The 14,569-nt window shown below is 47.6% G+C and overlaps 1 protein-coding gene across 2 annotated transcripts; it reads left to right on the top strand.

Moving 5' to 3' along the window:
* Positions 1 to 237: 237 nt before the first annotated feature.
* Positions 238 to 13,020, top strand: LOC135370231 (uncharacterized). 2 transcript variants are annotated; one of them, XM_064603934.1, is made up of 2 exons: positions 238 to 302; positions 9,956 to 13,020. In XM_064603934.1, the coding sequence occupies exon 2, from the start codon at positions 9,965 to 9,967 to the stop codon at positions 11,831 to 11,833; it is 1,869 nt and encodes a 622-aa protein (XP_064460004.1). In that variant the 5' UTR covers positions 238 to 302; positions 9,956 to 9,964; the 3' UTR covers positions 11,834 to 13,020. The 2 variants fall into 2 exon arrangements, with proteins under 2 accessions (XP_064460004.1, XP_064460005.1); XM_064603935.1 differs by lacking the exon at positions 238 to 302 and adding an exon at positions 5,671 to 6,027.
* Positions 13,021 to 14,569: the final 1,549 nt, after the last annotated feature.

The raw sequence follows: 14,569 nt of genomic DNA, 5'->3' as shown, positions 1-14,569 counted from the left end.
AATGTCCGGATCTTGTATTTACACTTAACTAACAATTAGCGAATGCAATTCTAACTTCAACACCAGTCAACAGCTCCAGAGAGTCCGGATAAAACGCGAATTTCACATAACCCTTTACATTTTCGAGCGCGTGCATGCGTGCTGCTCACAGAACCAGGAAGCAACAATACTTCCCCACCTGCTCTGATAATAAACAAGACCGGTTCGTGCTGTCCGTCCCCTGGCAGGCTGCCCCCTCTCGCGGCCTGCTTCTTTCCGTGAAGACGTATAAGGTTCCGTCGCTTGCATGGACACTCTGATTTGTAAGTGAAGCTATCGTGCACGTTATGTTGCCCCAGAGCAGCTGTTTTCTGTCTCTGCACGACATGCACACTGTCCCGCTATTGGTCGCCCGAGTGCTGCTTTGCTTCACTCTTGAAAAGCTCTCGCTATATACGCCACACGCGTTGTAGTAATGTGTGACATCCGGGTCATTCTTTCGATGCGGTGTTGTGCTGCGTGTTCGGTGTTGAATCAGTGGTAGAGTTATGCAAAGAGCACTTCCCCTGCGTTTTCTAAGCGGTCCCAGTTGCAGATTGTGTTGGCAAAATGCTATCGACATCTTGCGATGGATTACATACATGTACGTTATATATGCATGTATGCGCTACATGTATAAGCACTCCTCGGTATTCTGTACGGTGCGTTAGCCCTGTCACTCACGGCGTATGGCTGGTTAGGAAACATGGGAAAAGCATTCGTCTGCGATCTCGTAGAAAACTTGTTTGGGATAGTGAGAATACGCTCTCACATTCAGAAGTAGAACTTCACCGCGTAGCACGCAGCTAGCTATCACTGATCAGTCGCCCCGGATGAAGCATCGTTCTCTGTTTTAAGAGTGCGGCGTAACACATTGCTTCTCTTCCGTTGTCTTTAGCACACAAAAACGGAACTCGAACGCGGGAAGGCCCATGAGATACACCAATGTCAAAACTGGTATCTAGTCATGCGGTTTCCGCGTGTGTATGCTGTCGACGGTTGCAACCGTATTTGTAGGAAAACTTCCGCCTCAGATGCATGTTGAGTAAATGAAGGGAACCATTCAGAAATTTGGAATTGTACTTCTGTGGAAGAGGTCCATTAGGTTTTTCCGATATCTTCCCCGTAGAACACGTAGATTTGAAAATGAGGCCTCGTATCGCTCTAAAAACACAACTTCACCGCATAGCACGCTGTGCGCCAACCATTGCCACAAATGATAGGGTCATTGCTTCTGATTCGAAGAGAGAAGGGGTGTACACCCTTTTGTGACAATTTGGACATATGAGAATTTCCACAAAAAGGCGTACGCCCTCCTCTCTTTTCAGAAGCGACAACCCTCGTGATTGTTGGCGCACAGCAATATGCTATGCGGTGAAGTTTTGTTTTTAGAGTGTAAGACGCGGTGCCTACCCCACACTCTTCAAGCAGAATTTCACCGCATAGCACGCCCCTAGCCAAGCATCAACCCGGATGGCATTGTTCTCTCCCACGATTTGTTGAAAACGGGAGGCGTACGCCCTTTTGTGACACACGGTTATAATAATTGCCACAAAAAGGCGTACGCCCCGTGCTTTCCACAAGTCAGGAGTCATAACGGTATCATTCTGTGCCATGGTTGGCCTTCAGCGAGCTAAGGTGGTGCAGTTCTCTGTTAAGAGTGTTTAGCACTCGTGCCCCACGGGGAAGTCTCAATAATCTTTGAAATGAACGGCCATTGAAAATGCGTATAGCGCCACCTAGTGCGTAACATGTCAACCACTCAGGTAGCATGGGACCCAATGCCCCCTGAGTGGTTGACAGGTTACGCTGGGTGGTGCAATACGCCTCTTCAATGGACGTTGACTTCAATGACCACTGGGGCTCCCCGTGTGACCTGGATATGAGAGTCACTCAGCCGATACGATGCAGTCGTACTTTGGAGGAATAAGCTACCGTGTCGCGTAAGGGGCAACGCACAATTTACATTGTCGAAAAACGTGCATCTATCGGTTTTATGCTGGTGGAAATATGTCTGTCCGCCGTAAAAAGGAACATAAAGTCACGTGACTTCAAAATGATGTTGCCTGTCTCGTCTGACCAGGATAAGATGGTGATTTTGCATCACTTGGCCGCTTGAGGGCAGTTGCAGCATAGCACGCTGCTAGCCAACCATCATCTCGAATGATATCGTTATCTGCCCTGATTTGGTGAAAACGGGGGGCGTACGCCTTTTTGTGACAATTATGAACAGCATAAGTGTCACAGAAAAGGCGTACGCCCCCCGTTTTCAACAAATCAGGGCAGATAACGATATCATTCGAGGTGATGGTTGGCTAGGAGCGTGCTATGTGGTGAAGCTCGTTTCTAAGAGTGTAGGGCATCATAGCGAGGAATCCGCCAAATTGGTTATCACGGCGTCCCCCCCCCCTCCCCCCTGTAGCGTCGGCCGGTGCGGACCGCGTCCCCAGCTCCCCCTAGTGTAGCCAATGGGTGTTAAGGGTATTCTCGTGTCAGCTTCTCCTCGGTGCGAACGCGAAGGGAAACTTCGGCAATCGCCTGCGTGGACGATATGAATACCGTCGATCGAAGGAACGGCAGTCATGGATGTCACCGCCGCCGTCATTAGTGTGCACGACGACGACGACCGGCGCCCGATTTAGCGTTAGCGAATGGGAGCGTTAGTGGGGCAACCTTCCGGGTGGAGCCAGACAGCGTATGTGGTCGCACGCGTCACATCTACCTGTATCAGTCATGTGCATCAAATTGATCACATATACCTATAGTACACACGCCATGGGAAGAGCATTCGTAAACATGTCTCACGATAATTCTTGTGATTGACAGTCGGGGATAATATCGTCTCTCAACGAGAGAACACGCAGTGAGGACAAAGGGAACCTTGTACTCGCCTATGGTATCGCCTTACTTGTATTGTCAAGCCCTACACTCTTGCCCTCGTTTGTTAGTCATCTTTTTTTTTTGTCATCTTTGTCTTTAATCTACCTCATACACTCTTAGAAATGAACTTCACCGCATAGCACGCACGGGAGGCGTACGCCTTTTTTGCGACAATTATGAACAGCATAAGTGTCACAAAAAAGGTGTACACCTCCCGTTTTCAGCAAATCAGGACAGATAACGATATCGTTCGAGATGGTGGTTGGCTAGGAGCGTGCTATGCGGTGAAACTCATTTTTAAGAGTGTACTTCTTTCATCATTTGTTAGTTTATCCTTTATTTCCTAATTCTTTTTCTTTTTATTTATTTCCTATTTCTTAATTTTATTTATTTATTATTCCTTCCTATTTCTTTCTTTCTTTAATTCTTTTCTTTTTATTTATTTATTATTTCTTAATTTTCTTTATTTATTTATTTCTGGAGTAGCAAGTCGACGTCTCGTTTGGCTGACCATTCCCCCGTTTTTTTTTCCCTTTTTCGTCTAATAAATATATCCTCCCCCCTACACTCTTAAAAATGAACTTCGCAGCATAGCACGCTGTGCGCCAACCATTGCGGCGAATGATATGGTTATATCGCTTCTGATTCGAAGAGAGAGGTTTGCGTACGCCTTTTTGTGGCAATTTGGATATACGAAAATTGCCACAAAAAGGCGTACGCCCTCCTCTCTCTTCGAATCAGAAGCGATAACCCTATCATTCTTGGCAATGGTTGGAGCACAGCGTGCTATGCGGTGAAGTTCTGTTTTTAGAGCGTATGTGGACGCCACCCCCCCCCCCCCTCTCTCTATCTCTCTCTCGCACAGGCGCACCTTCGACATAAAACAGAGATCACACTTTCTTGTTAAGTGAGCTCATTGTCTAGTCTCTCACTCTCAATCCATTCCTCGGTTGTGTTCGCATGGTCGGTTTGAGTCCTTTCGGAAGGACCTATACGTTGTCCTCCGTAACCCTCGAGTTTGACACGTCTCGCTCTGTTTCGTGCACGTGCGTCTAGTTGGGCCTGCTTTGTCCAGTTGTATAGAAGACATTACTACACGCAAATTATCTCTACAACCTTTCCCCTGCTGATGCAACAACATCCATCCCCTTCTCCAAAATCTTTGACCTCCTATAGCTAAGGAAGGGCACAATCTGGGATGTCGCGAACACTATAGTCTCGAGTTCCTGCTGCTTCTTGAGTAAGTTACGCTAATAAACCCATGGTGGTGGCATATACTCTTCGAGGGACACTTGGTGGAATTCTGCCAATTTAGGCATCGGACAGCTGCGCAGTATACCCTCCGGGAGCTTCGTTCCGTCGTGCATGGTTGTTTACTTTGATGGCCAACGCGCTTCCGTTAGCTAGAGTTGATAAGCTTGCAACTTGAAGGGTATGGAAAGCAATATACGGGATAAAAGGTTGCGGTAACTCCACCAACGAAGTGGCCGCCGCCGAGGTCACGTGCTTTCCAGAACCAATGGGGAGAACCGGGGCGCTTGGTCCTGTGAAAAACGTGGAAAACTAGCTCCTTTTTTCCTCAGCGCTATTGGGTGTGGTATACACCTGATGCAATGAACCACATCTACCGAAGTGTCAAAACCCCCTTCGTTGTTCTAGTACACACATACAGTTTTTTTTTAATTCGTTAGAGAATTTTTATTTAAAAAACTAGCAGAGCAAAATAGATGCCGTTTTTGCAGTTGAGTGACGCATACTAACCCCCCCCCCCCGTCTCCCACTCCTTCCTGCTGTCCTCTCACCATCTGTCCACGTCTGTACGTCGCTCATAGCCACCGTTGCTTCGCGGCGCTAACGTGGAGTTAAAAAAAGAAAAAGAGAGAACCATGCACTTTTCGTGCGCGGAAATGAAGGGACTTTCACCTTATCTGGGTTGGAGAGGGGTGGTGGTGGTGGTGGTGATAGAGATTGCCGTTGTCGGCCTCACGTATATGTGGGCAACGTCACGACTCACGCCCTGGGGGAATGTGCGTCCTGGTCTATCTGCCCAACAGAGTAGCTTCTACACCAATCAGCTCCATCCCTCCAAAGCACGTGGCCCTCTCACGTGGATTGCCTGTCGCTCTTTCTACGCCCGAAAAGCGCGTAGTTCTTGTTTTGGCTCATTTGCATGGCGAAATTCAGCAATGGGGGGGGGGGGGGGGGAATATGTTTATGGATATTGGAATGGATATTTCAACGCACTTGCGCGTTTAAGGGTCTTTTAAACAGGGAATGGCTTTCAACGCGGAATATCTCCCGTTCTGTTAACTCGCTTGTGCGTGAAATCCCCTAATTAATGAGTTAATTGCTGAATTTTAGGTGATTAGTGGTCTTGTAGTTACATACTTTCTTCCAGAGAATGCTCGCCTGGCCAAATAACTCAAACTGCAAAAACGGCATCTATTTTGCTCTAAAAAACAAAAACACACTGTACAGCCGCGCAGCCTCGAATCTGTCCTTCAACCAACGCCACCTGTATGAACAGTCGCCTAAACGACGTGACGTCGTCAATAAGAGTCTGCCAATTACGACCGTGCTTTGGCTGGCGCAGCCACGCAGAAGAGCCATCACGAGCCACACGGGAAGCCAGTTGTAGCCACAGAAAGATCGTCTGCGGCGACTAGCTCAAGCAGACGACATCACGGCGCTACATGTCCACGCAGCGAGGGAAGAAGGGCATTAAGGCGTTGCTCTAACCTACTTCCTTTTCCGTACCCTTACGAGTCCCGATCGATGTCGTGCGTCCGTTTGAACTTTCACGCGAACCGCTCGTCGCGATCGAAGCTTTGTCTTTCCCGCCGACGTCTTTCTCAAGGGACGGAACGAGGCGTGTCTCGTGCGACGTCGCTGTGCGGGCTTTCATAAACACCGACCCAGTGGAGTAATGCTTCCCTCCCTTTGATCGTTGGAGTAACCTTGGCGCCATCGATCTCGACCCGACATGCGCTGGCGGTCGCACTTACATGATCACGACACACATTGCTGCTTCTCCGGAAAGTACAGCCGCAAGCTATTCGTTTCCGTACTGCGTTGTGATCACTGCTGTTCACTGCGTGTTGGATTCTCAACTGGATTCTCCGAACCGAAGTGAGCTTACCCTGTTACTTCCTTAATTCGTCTGAGCCGTTTTTTGGAGTTGTTTCGAAATCATCGCGTTTTCATTTCTGAGGTTTTAAGATTTCTTTAAGCTTCGATGATTTAGGCCTCATTTTCTTTGTTTCGAGCTAATTGAACTAAACAGAAACCTGTGTGACGTTCGAGAAGTGAGAAATGACATCACTAGTAGAGAGAGGATGAAAAGAAACGACGCGAACTTCTCCCTCTCACTCATATAGTGTGCTCCTCGTAAAGCCTTCCGGAAGCCAACGCGGGCAAAAGAGAGGCAGAGGGAGCGCAAAGATATCCTGCAACGCTGTCTGGGAACTCAATGATGACCAGATAGTGACGTCACTATTTCTTTCAGTGGTAAAATTTATTCGTCGACACTGTTTTATTATTTTTTTATTTTTTGCACGTTTGTGTTTGCTATATGCTTACTGACTTGAATGTCCTGCTGTTGTTCACCGTACTGAAAAAAAAAAAAAAAAAAAACAACTTCCACGAGGTATGCTGTCGAAAACGTAGAATATTCACAGCACTCCACGCACGTAAGAGAAGTATTGGTACCGTAAGAGAAGTGACATGTTAAAGCATATCACTTCTGTACTGTAGGCGTACCAGCGTATAAAGGGTACTGCCGCCTAGCAGGTACATCCATGTAAGGGGTACTGCCGCCTAACAGGTACTGCCAGACAAAAGGGTACGGTCGTCTAAGAGGTACTGCTGTCTAAGAGGTACAGTCGTCTAAAGGGTACAGCAGCCTAACAGGTACGCCCGTCTAAGGTGTACAGTCGTCTAACAGGCACGCCCGTCTAAGGGGAACAGTCGTCTAACCAGGTACGCCTGTCTAAGGGTATACAGAAGTATACAGTCCACACCAAACGGAGAGGAATATATTTGCGGTGACATAATCCGCACGTGACGTATCGCACACACAGCAAAATGCACGATGCGCATCATGTATTGTGCGTTTACGCTTTCGTATCGGTAGTGGTGGTGGTGGTGGTGGTAGTACGGACTCGTCGACATGTGCATCTGTAAAGTACGCGAAGGTGACCAACGTGTAGCAACTACATGTAACAAAGACAAAAGGCGATCTAAATACTGAGCCGCTCTTTATTTGACCTTTAGCGATTTCAGCAGCTGCGAAAGCCGTGGCTTTATATACGGCTTGGATAATTCGTTGTCGCGCACAACATATATTCGCAGCAGGCCTGTAACAACAGGCCAGAAGCAGCTTGGTATGTGGGAGTCTTGTTTCTTGCCCCTTTACCATTAAGGGGCAAGACAACCACAACCGGACCACCGGAACTGGTTCAGGCAGTGCAGGCCTAATCGAACGTACCTTATATTGGAAACAAACGCATACAATTTAAACAAAAGTACCACGGTTGAGGCTCTCTAGCTGACGACATAGACAGAAACGTTTTATCAGCTGCCGTGAATGAAACGATCATAGTTGTAAATCAACAGCTAATCTTTATCTCCGAGCACGTACGATGCACATGCATTATCTGACTGCATCGAACCCTTTGGGGCGTTACCTGAACGCCAGAAATGCTGAAAGCAGCGGAAAGCACAACAAGGTTTTGCGCAAGAGTTACTGCTTTATACGGTACAAGTATCTCATAAACTGACCGTGTACCCCATAAATATGCTTGCACCTCATACACACAAAGCGAAGGAAAACCACTGATGTACCTTATGTTTACCAGGTACAGCTCGATATAAGGCACGTTATAAGGTACCGATTTTAGAGTGTACAGAGCGAGCGCTCAACGTCACGTCTTCACGTGCGCTGTTAACCGCGGGGAATATCCGGCGACATAACCACAAGACATTCCGTAGCAGACCACAGGATGAGACGCTCACGGTGTCATCTGCTAAGTGTCGTCTGCTAAGTGGCACAGTTCGCCAATCCCTATATTCCGGCACCGTCTGAATGCTCAACAGTGCACGGGGCAGTACTTCTGCTCCTTGAGCAGTTTTTGCTTTTTCTTCCACTAGAATGTTCCGGTGAGGATGTCATTCGTGTGAATACACGGTATAGCGTACGCTCTTAAACAGAACTTTACCGCACAGCACGCTTCTATAACCACAATCCCGAACTCCCGTTCTCTCCCCCGATTTTTTTTAGAACCAGAGGAGTACAACTTTTCGTGACACTTATGAAATTGCGTTAAGTGTCATAAAAAGGCATGCACTCCGCGCTTTCCACGAATCAATAGTGATGACGGTATCGTTTCGTAGACACCACTGGAGAATTTTTTTGTTGCTGGCTAACTGGTTTATTAATATCCTGGTTATACATAGTAGAACGCATTTACTATGAATGATGCCTCACTTGCATCCTCACGAGTCGCCGCCCAGAACACGACTGCCTGTTGCTGAGGGCCTCCGCCCTTCCCTTGTTTTCAACGCAGGTGCCAACCACCATAAGAAAACACATACACATAAAAGCTATCCCTGAGAAAAACATACTACTATAAAAACATTAGAAAAACATACACTAGGAAAACATAAAACTATTTCGGGTATCCCTGAGAAAAACAAAAATGTGGAGAACTGGAAGATCCTCCACTCACGTGTTCAATTCCACGACCTACTAGATTATAACGACCACAGTTGCGGAATTAAAATTCCGGGATTGGAATATGATTCCGGAGTGATGCCCTGTTTTTAGCGCACCGGAACGGAATGGGAATCATCAGCTGTTGGGAATGGAATTTGAATGGAATTAGACCTGCTTGGGGCCGGAATGGAATGGCCAGCGAATGGTGTTAAATTGCTGGCCTCCAGCACGCTGGGTTTTGAGCGGAGGCCACTCAAAGTAAGTGTATGCAACCATTCAACCGAAGGTCGTCTATAGTTTCGTGAGTTTCGGATTACAACGCAAGAAAAAAGTCCGCACTTCGGACGCTGTACGTGCAGGCAATCTTCCTCGTAAACGCTCGTCATGGCGCTGGTTCCTGTTTTATGTTAATGTTGGAAACAGAGGAACGCAAAATTCATCAAAATAAAGCAGTATACGATATTTTGCGCGTTGGCTGTTGGTGGGATATCTAGTATTCCGTTAAATGTTTTTTTTTTTTTTTTTGCGATCAGTGCACCAGTTAATAACTTATAGTGTATCACGTTAGCCCCGGAGTGGGAATGGGAATGTAGCCAACCACCATCTCGAATGATATTGTTATCTGCCCTGATTTGTTGAAAACGGGAGGCGTATCCTTTTTTGTGACACTTATGCTGTTCATAATTGTCACAAAAAGGCGTCCGCTTCCCCCCCCCCCCCGTTTTCAACAAATCAGGGCAGATAACGATATCATTCGAGATGATAGTTGGTTAGGAGCGTGCTATGCAGTGAAGTTCATTTCTAAGAGTGTAGGCGGCGTTGGTTGTACACTCTTAAAAATGAACTTCACCGCATAGCACGCTCCTAGCCAACCATTATCTCGAATGATATCGTTATCTGCCGTGATTTGTTGAAAACAGGGGGCGTACGCCTTTTCTGTGACAATTATGAACAGCATAAGTGTCATAGAAATGGCGTACGCCCCCCGTTTTCAACAAATCAGGGCAGATAACGATGTCATTCGAGATAATGGTTGGCTAGGAGCGTGCTATGCGGTGAAGTTCATTTTTAAGAGTGTAGGTGCTGCACTCATGCTTTTTGTGGGAATATTTATATCCCAGGACTCGCAATCCTAATTTCTACTTCCCCTGACATATGTTTTTCGAACCCTTCCACGCTCCTTTAACAGTATAGTGACTGCGTATTTGATTTTGATTTGCGTTGATTTGATTGGGTTTGATTTAATTGCTTGATTTTCTACGTTGCTCTGTCATCCAAACGATAACTGAGAGTTACGCGAACCACAGCCGCACTCGTTCTCACGTATTGCATTTTGTCTTCCAGCCGCCCAGAATGCACGCAAAGAAGATGTTGGTGTTCATCGTTCTCGGCGTAGGAGGAGCGGTCCTTATGTGTCTAGCGTACACGTCACAGGGTCACCTCTTCTGGATACAGTCCTTCGTCGACGGGTCGTTTTCCGCGCCGCGGGAGTATTATGTCCTGAAGACGAGCGGGTGTAAAATTCCGAACTTCGACCCCATGGACAAAACAGTGGAAGGCCTGTACCGGTACCGCTCCTTCTACACCTGCAGTGGCAGGCCCTCGTTCATCGTGCAGAAAGACAGCACACTCCTCGTGGATGCCAAGACACTGAAGAAGTACTACCACATGAAACCAAAGAACGTCATCTGTTTCTACAAACCCATCTTTCGGGACGAAAAACAGGACGTCCCCGATGAAAAAATAGTGTTTGGTGCGCGTACCCGTGTACGTTTTGGTCTGCCATTAAGTGCCGAGTACATAGTACTGGAGTGCATCCACAAGGGACAAAAGTTCCACGAAGAAATCCTCCTTGTTCCGATTCTGAAATCGGAAGTGGAAGATCGTTGCGAGAGAGCGGCCGAGAACCTCGATCCGAGCGTTGAAAGGCTCAACGTGGTATTCTTAGGCCTGGACTCCGTCTCTCGCCTTAATTCGCTTCGCCATTTAAAAGAGACGAGAAGGTACCTGGAAGAGAACTTTGATCCCATCGAGCTCCTGGGCTACAACAAACTGGGTGATAACTCCTTTCCTAACCAAGTGCCTTTGCTGACTGGACGCTTAGATAAAGAAGTTATGGCTTCAAGCCCTGATAGGTTTTTCGATAATCAGAGCTTTGTTTGGAAAACGTACGCGGACTTAGGCTATCGGACGCTCTTCATGGAAGAGAGCCCTCGATACGGGCTATTTAACTATCTTAACAAGGGCTTTCGTAAAATTCCCACAGACTATTACACTCGGCCCGCAATACTTGCCATAGACAGTTCGCGAGACAAGAGGTTCGTGGGAATGGGTCAGCCTTGCGTTGGAGCGAAACCTCAAACTGTGATGTACCTCGACTATACTCTGTCCTTGCTATCCCTGCTCGGCGACCGTTCGTACTTCACGTACACTTGGATCTCTGACGTCACTCACGATGATCTTAACTCTGCGGGCTACGCCGATATCCCGTTCAGAAGAATGTTCGAGAACCTCGACGAGGCTGGTGTGATGAACAGCTCTCTAGTCATCTTCCTCAGTGATCACGGCATGAGGTACGGACCTCTTCGCACCACGCTCATGGGGAAGTACGAAGACCGGCTTCCGTTCTGTTTCCTGATGTTCCCCGCATCTTTCAAGGCGAAACACCCGGAAGCCATGAAGAACTTGCGCATCAACCAGCATCGATTGACAACGCACTTCGACGTCCACGCTACGCTAGTGGAACTGGCAAATCTACAGCTACCGAACGCAACCTACACGACGAAGCACGGAACTAGTCTCTTGCATGAAATTCCCGAAGACCGTACTTGCGAGGACGCGTCTATCACCCCCCACTGGTGCTGTTGCCACGAGTCTGGGTCGCTACCCACGAAAAGCAAGCTGTCCAAGAGGTTGGCAATATTCCTTGTAGGTACAATTAACAAGTGGCTGTCCGATCAGGCACCTGGCAAGTGTAAGGCTCTCCGTTTGAAAAGCGTAACAGATGTCCGGAAAGTTCTCGGTGGTGACTCAGCGGACGTAGACTATTACTGGGTGACCATTACAACGTTGCCTGGTAACGCAATCCTGGAAGGTACCGTCGGCGTGAATGAAACGGGGACGTATTTCGTTGACAGGGTCAGCCGTCTCAACTGGTACGGGGGCCAATCGAACTGCGTTAGTATTCATGCTCTAGAGCTGTACTGCTACTGCAAGCGATGACATAGGCGAAGCCGCATGAATGCTTCACGCTGAACGTTTCTGCCGTCACACTGCACAGGATGCGCTGTCTGACAGGTAGACCTGGCAGGACGGTCCAAGAAACCGTGACTCGATGTCGGTTGTTCACAATGCCGCTGAGATCCACGACGAGCTTCTGTTCAGACTGACCCACCGCTTGATGTCAGAAGAAGAGTGACGGGCTAAGGTACGACACGAGGTCACGCTGCTTGAGTACTATGAGCAAGGAGGTGATGCCCCAAGTGCTTGATCAGTGTTCTATACAGCTATGCAAAGAGCTTCCTCTACAGGGTATTTTAGCAGCGTTGCACGTAGCTTGCCTTATATGCAGGTTTTCTTGAGTGGTGCGACCATTTTGGACACCCTAGAACCATCGCCCATTTATCATCGTCCATGAACCATCGTCCATCGTCACCAAGACCGCAGTGAAGACCGTCAGTAGGTCCTCGTTATAACGAAACCGCTTTATTCGAAGTTTTGCGCTGTCCCGCGTTTTGAACCTCCCAAAATGGTACCGTTGGTGGTGCATTTGGGAGAGCGAAACGAGGGGGAAATTCTCCTTCCCATCTAAAGTCTCCATAGGACCCTTCCCGGAATATTTTTCTGGTGTCCAGCGCATGTCAAAAGAACCCAAGGTGGTCCAAATTATCCGCAGTCCTATACACTGCTGCATGGTGCAGCGTGTCGACACACAAACAGGCTGACTCACCTTACGTGTAAATCTGCAACTAATTACATTATTTTTCGGACTAGCCACTGAACCCAGCTAATGTCTTTTTTCTTTTTCGCGCCTCAGTTATGTATAAGGGTTGCCGAGGTGCTTATCACCAATATTTGTTTCTTCTCGCGCATTCTTTACTGAAGACTCCCACAGTGTCTCTGCGCGCCTCCGCCGCCGCAGCTTTTGTGGGACATTCGCGTGTATCGAACTGCCGCTTCTATCGAATTTTCCCCCGGTCCCGTTCGCCTCGTTATAATGAGGCTCTACTGTATTTAGGTGTCGCGACCCATTTGTCGAACCAAAAAGTTTTGCTGCCACGCTGTCTGCGATCCGTGTCCTCGATGCAAGGCCTACAACGTCGCCTGGTGCCTCTTGCTTTTGCACATGCTCCTCTTCGTCGTGGCAAGAGTCAAAAAGAGAGGTCACGATAAAATTTTCTCTCAACCTGTGTGTGCATGTATGTGTTCGTTCTTCGCTTGGGCCGGGTACATAGAACACCTTCGTAGTCTGAGGCGCGTCCCGCAACAAAAAGTGGGTGATGTCTAGCGGCAGTTGTGTCTGTAGCTCAATGTATGATCCAGATGGCCCACTCCCCTGGTAGCATTACGAACGACGAAGACTTCCGCCGAAGTGTTCCGGTTTACGTTGTATAATGTAAGTATGAATTTCAAGTACATATCACCCAGGGGCGGTACCAGAGCCTGGGTTTAGAGGGGTGGACGGTTTCTTTGTTGAAGCGTTGGATGCGTTTCTCCACGGAGTGATTGGGTGGTCGACACCTTTTATTCATCATTCAGTTGCATCTGCCATTCGCTCTTACAAGGTGGATGTCAACATTTTTTTTTTGTATCTCAGTAATCAACCAATTCCTCTGATTCTCGTGACAAACCGTATGAAGCTTCTTGAGACCCTGGCTCATCACCTTTCTGACCCGCGTCATTAACTCGGGACAACTATAGGTCAGTCGTGTTATTAATATTTTGAATGAAATCTACTCATGGGCACGTATAATAAAGCGATACAATGCCGTCGTGAAACGGATATGAAATGGTAAGTCCAAGCACACAAGGTATGTATAAATAGTAGGGCAGAACTGGAAGAGCAATCGTTATGCGCAGAGGGTCATATACTGCGATCCACTGCGAAGATCAGGAGCCGGCAACTTAAGTTATATTTTGTGAAGGCTTCCTGAAGCTTTCCTCGTAGTTATACAAATGATATGGGAGTCAAAGACACTGAAAAGATCGATAAATGGTGCATCAACCCGACCAGACCTCCAGCATACAGGGGAACAGTGAAACGGTAACCTAACAATAATAATAGTCTTGCCGCTGCAGAACGATCCACTGTCACAGCTATGCAAAAAAAAAAAAAAATATTGCGGCCGTACGTCCCAGTTCTGCGGGAGAAGCTTTAATGCTGGTGCCATAACATAAAGATGCAGCCAAGTGCACATCATCATCTGATACATGACGACCAAAGCACCAGTGGGAATGATAATTAAACAAAAGGAATAGTGTATTGCTGTTCATGCTGTAGTGCCCAAGATGGTGGACGGGTGTAGACGAACCGAAGCTTGTAGCAGTTCCAGGCCGGCTCGTGGTCAAGCGAAGAGTCCACAGAGTTTCGACGAATGCATAGTATCTGGCAGAAACCAGATTCCGATTCCATTCCCTTCTTAGCAATGCACAGGTCTTGTGAATGAGGCGAAGCTTGAAGAGCGACCTGCAGAGTCTCTGCAACGCCAGGTGAACCAGCGACCACCCAGCTCATACCAAGGCAGCTCATACCACTCTGATTTTTCTTTTGTCTTTTTTTTTTTTTTTTTTTTTTGAGGGGGGGGGAGGGATTATTAGGGCATCTCGAAAACAACGCTTGGAGAAGCGTACCAAAGGACACCTTCTAATGGTATTGTAATGGGCTGGAAAACGGATTAAGTCCACTGACAACATATTCAAAGGATTAGTGTTCCATGCGACGGCGAAAATGTGGGACAC

This window comes from Ornithodoros turicata, chromosome 10 (assembly GCF_037126465.1).
Source record: "Ornithodoros turicata isolate Travis chromosome 10, ASM3712646v1, whole genome shotgun sequence".
Classification (NCBI taxonomy): Eukaryota; Metazoa; Arthropoda; class Arachnida; order Ixodida; family Argasidae; genus Ornithodoros; species Ornithodoros turicata.
This window is presented reverse-complemented; position numbering and strand designations above follow the sequence as displayed.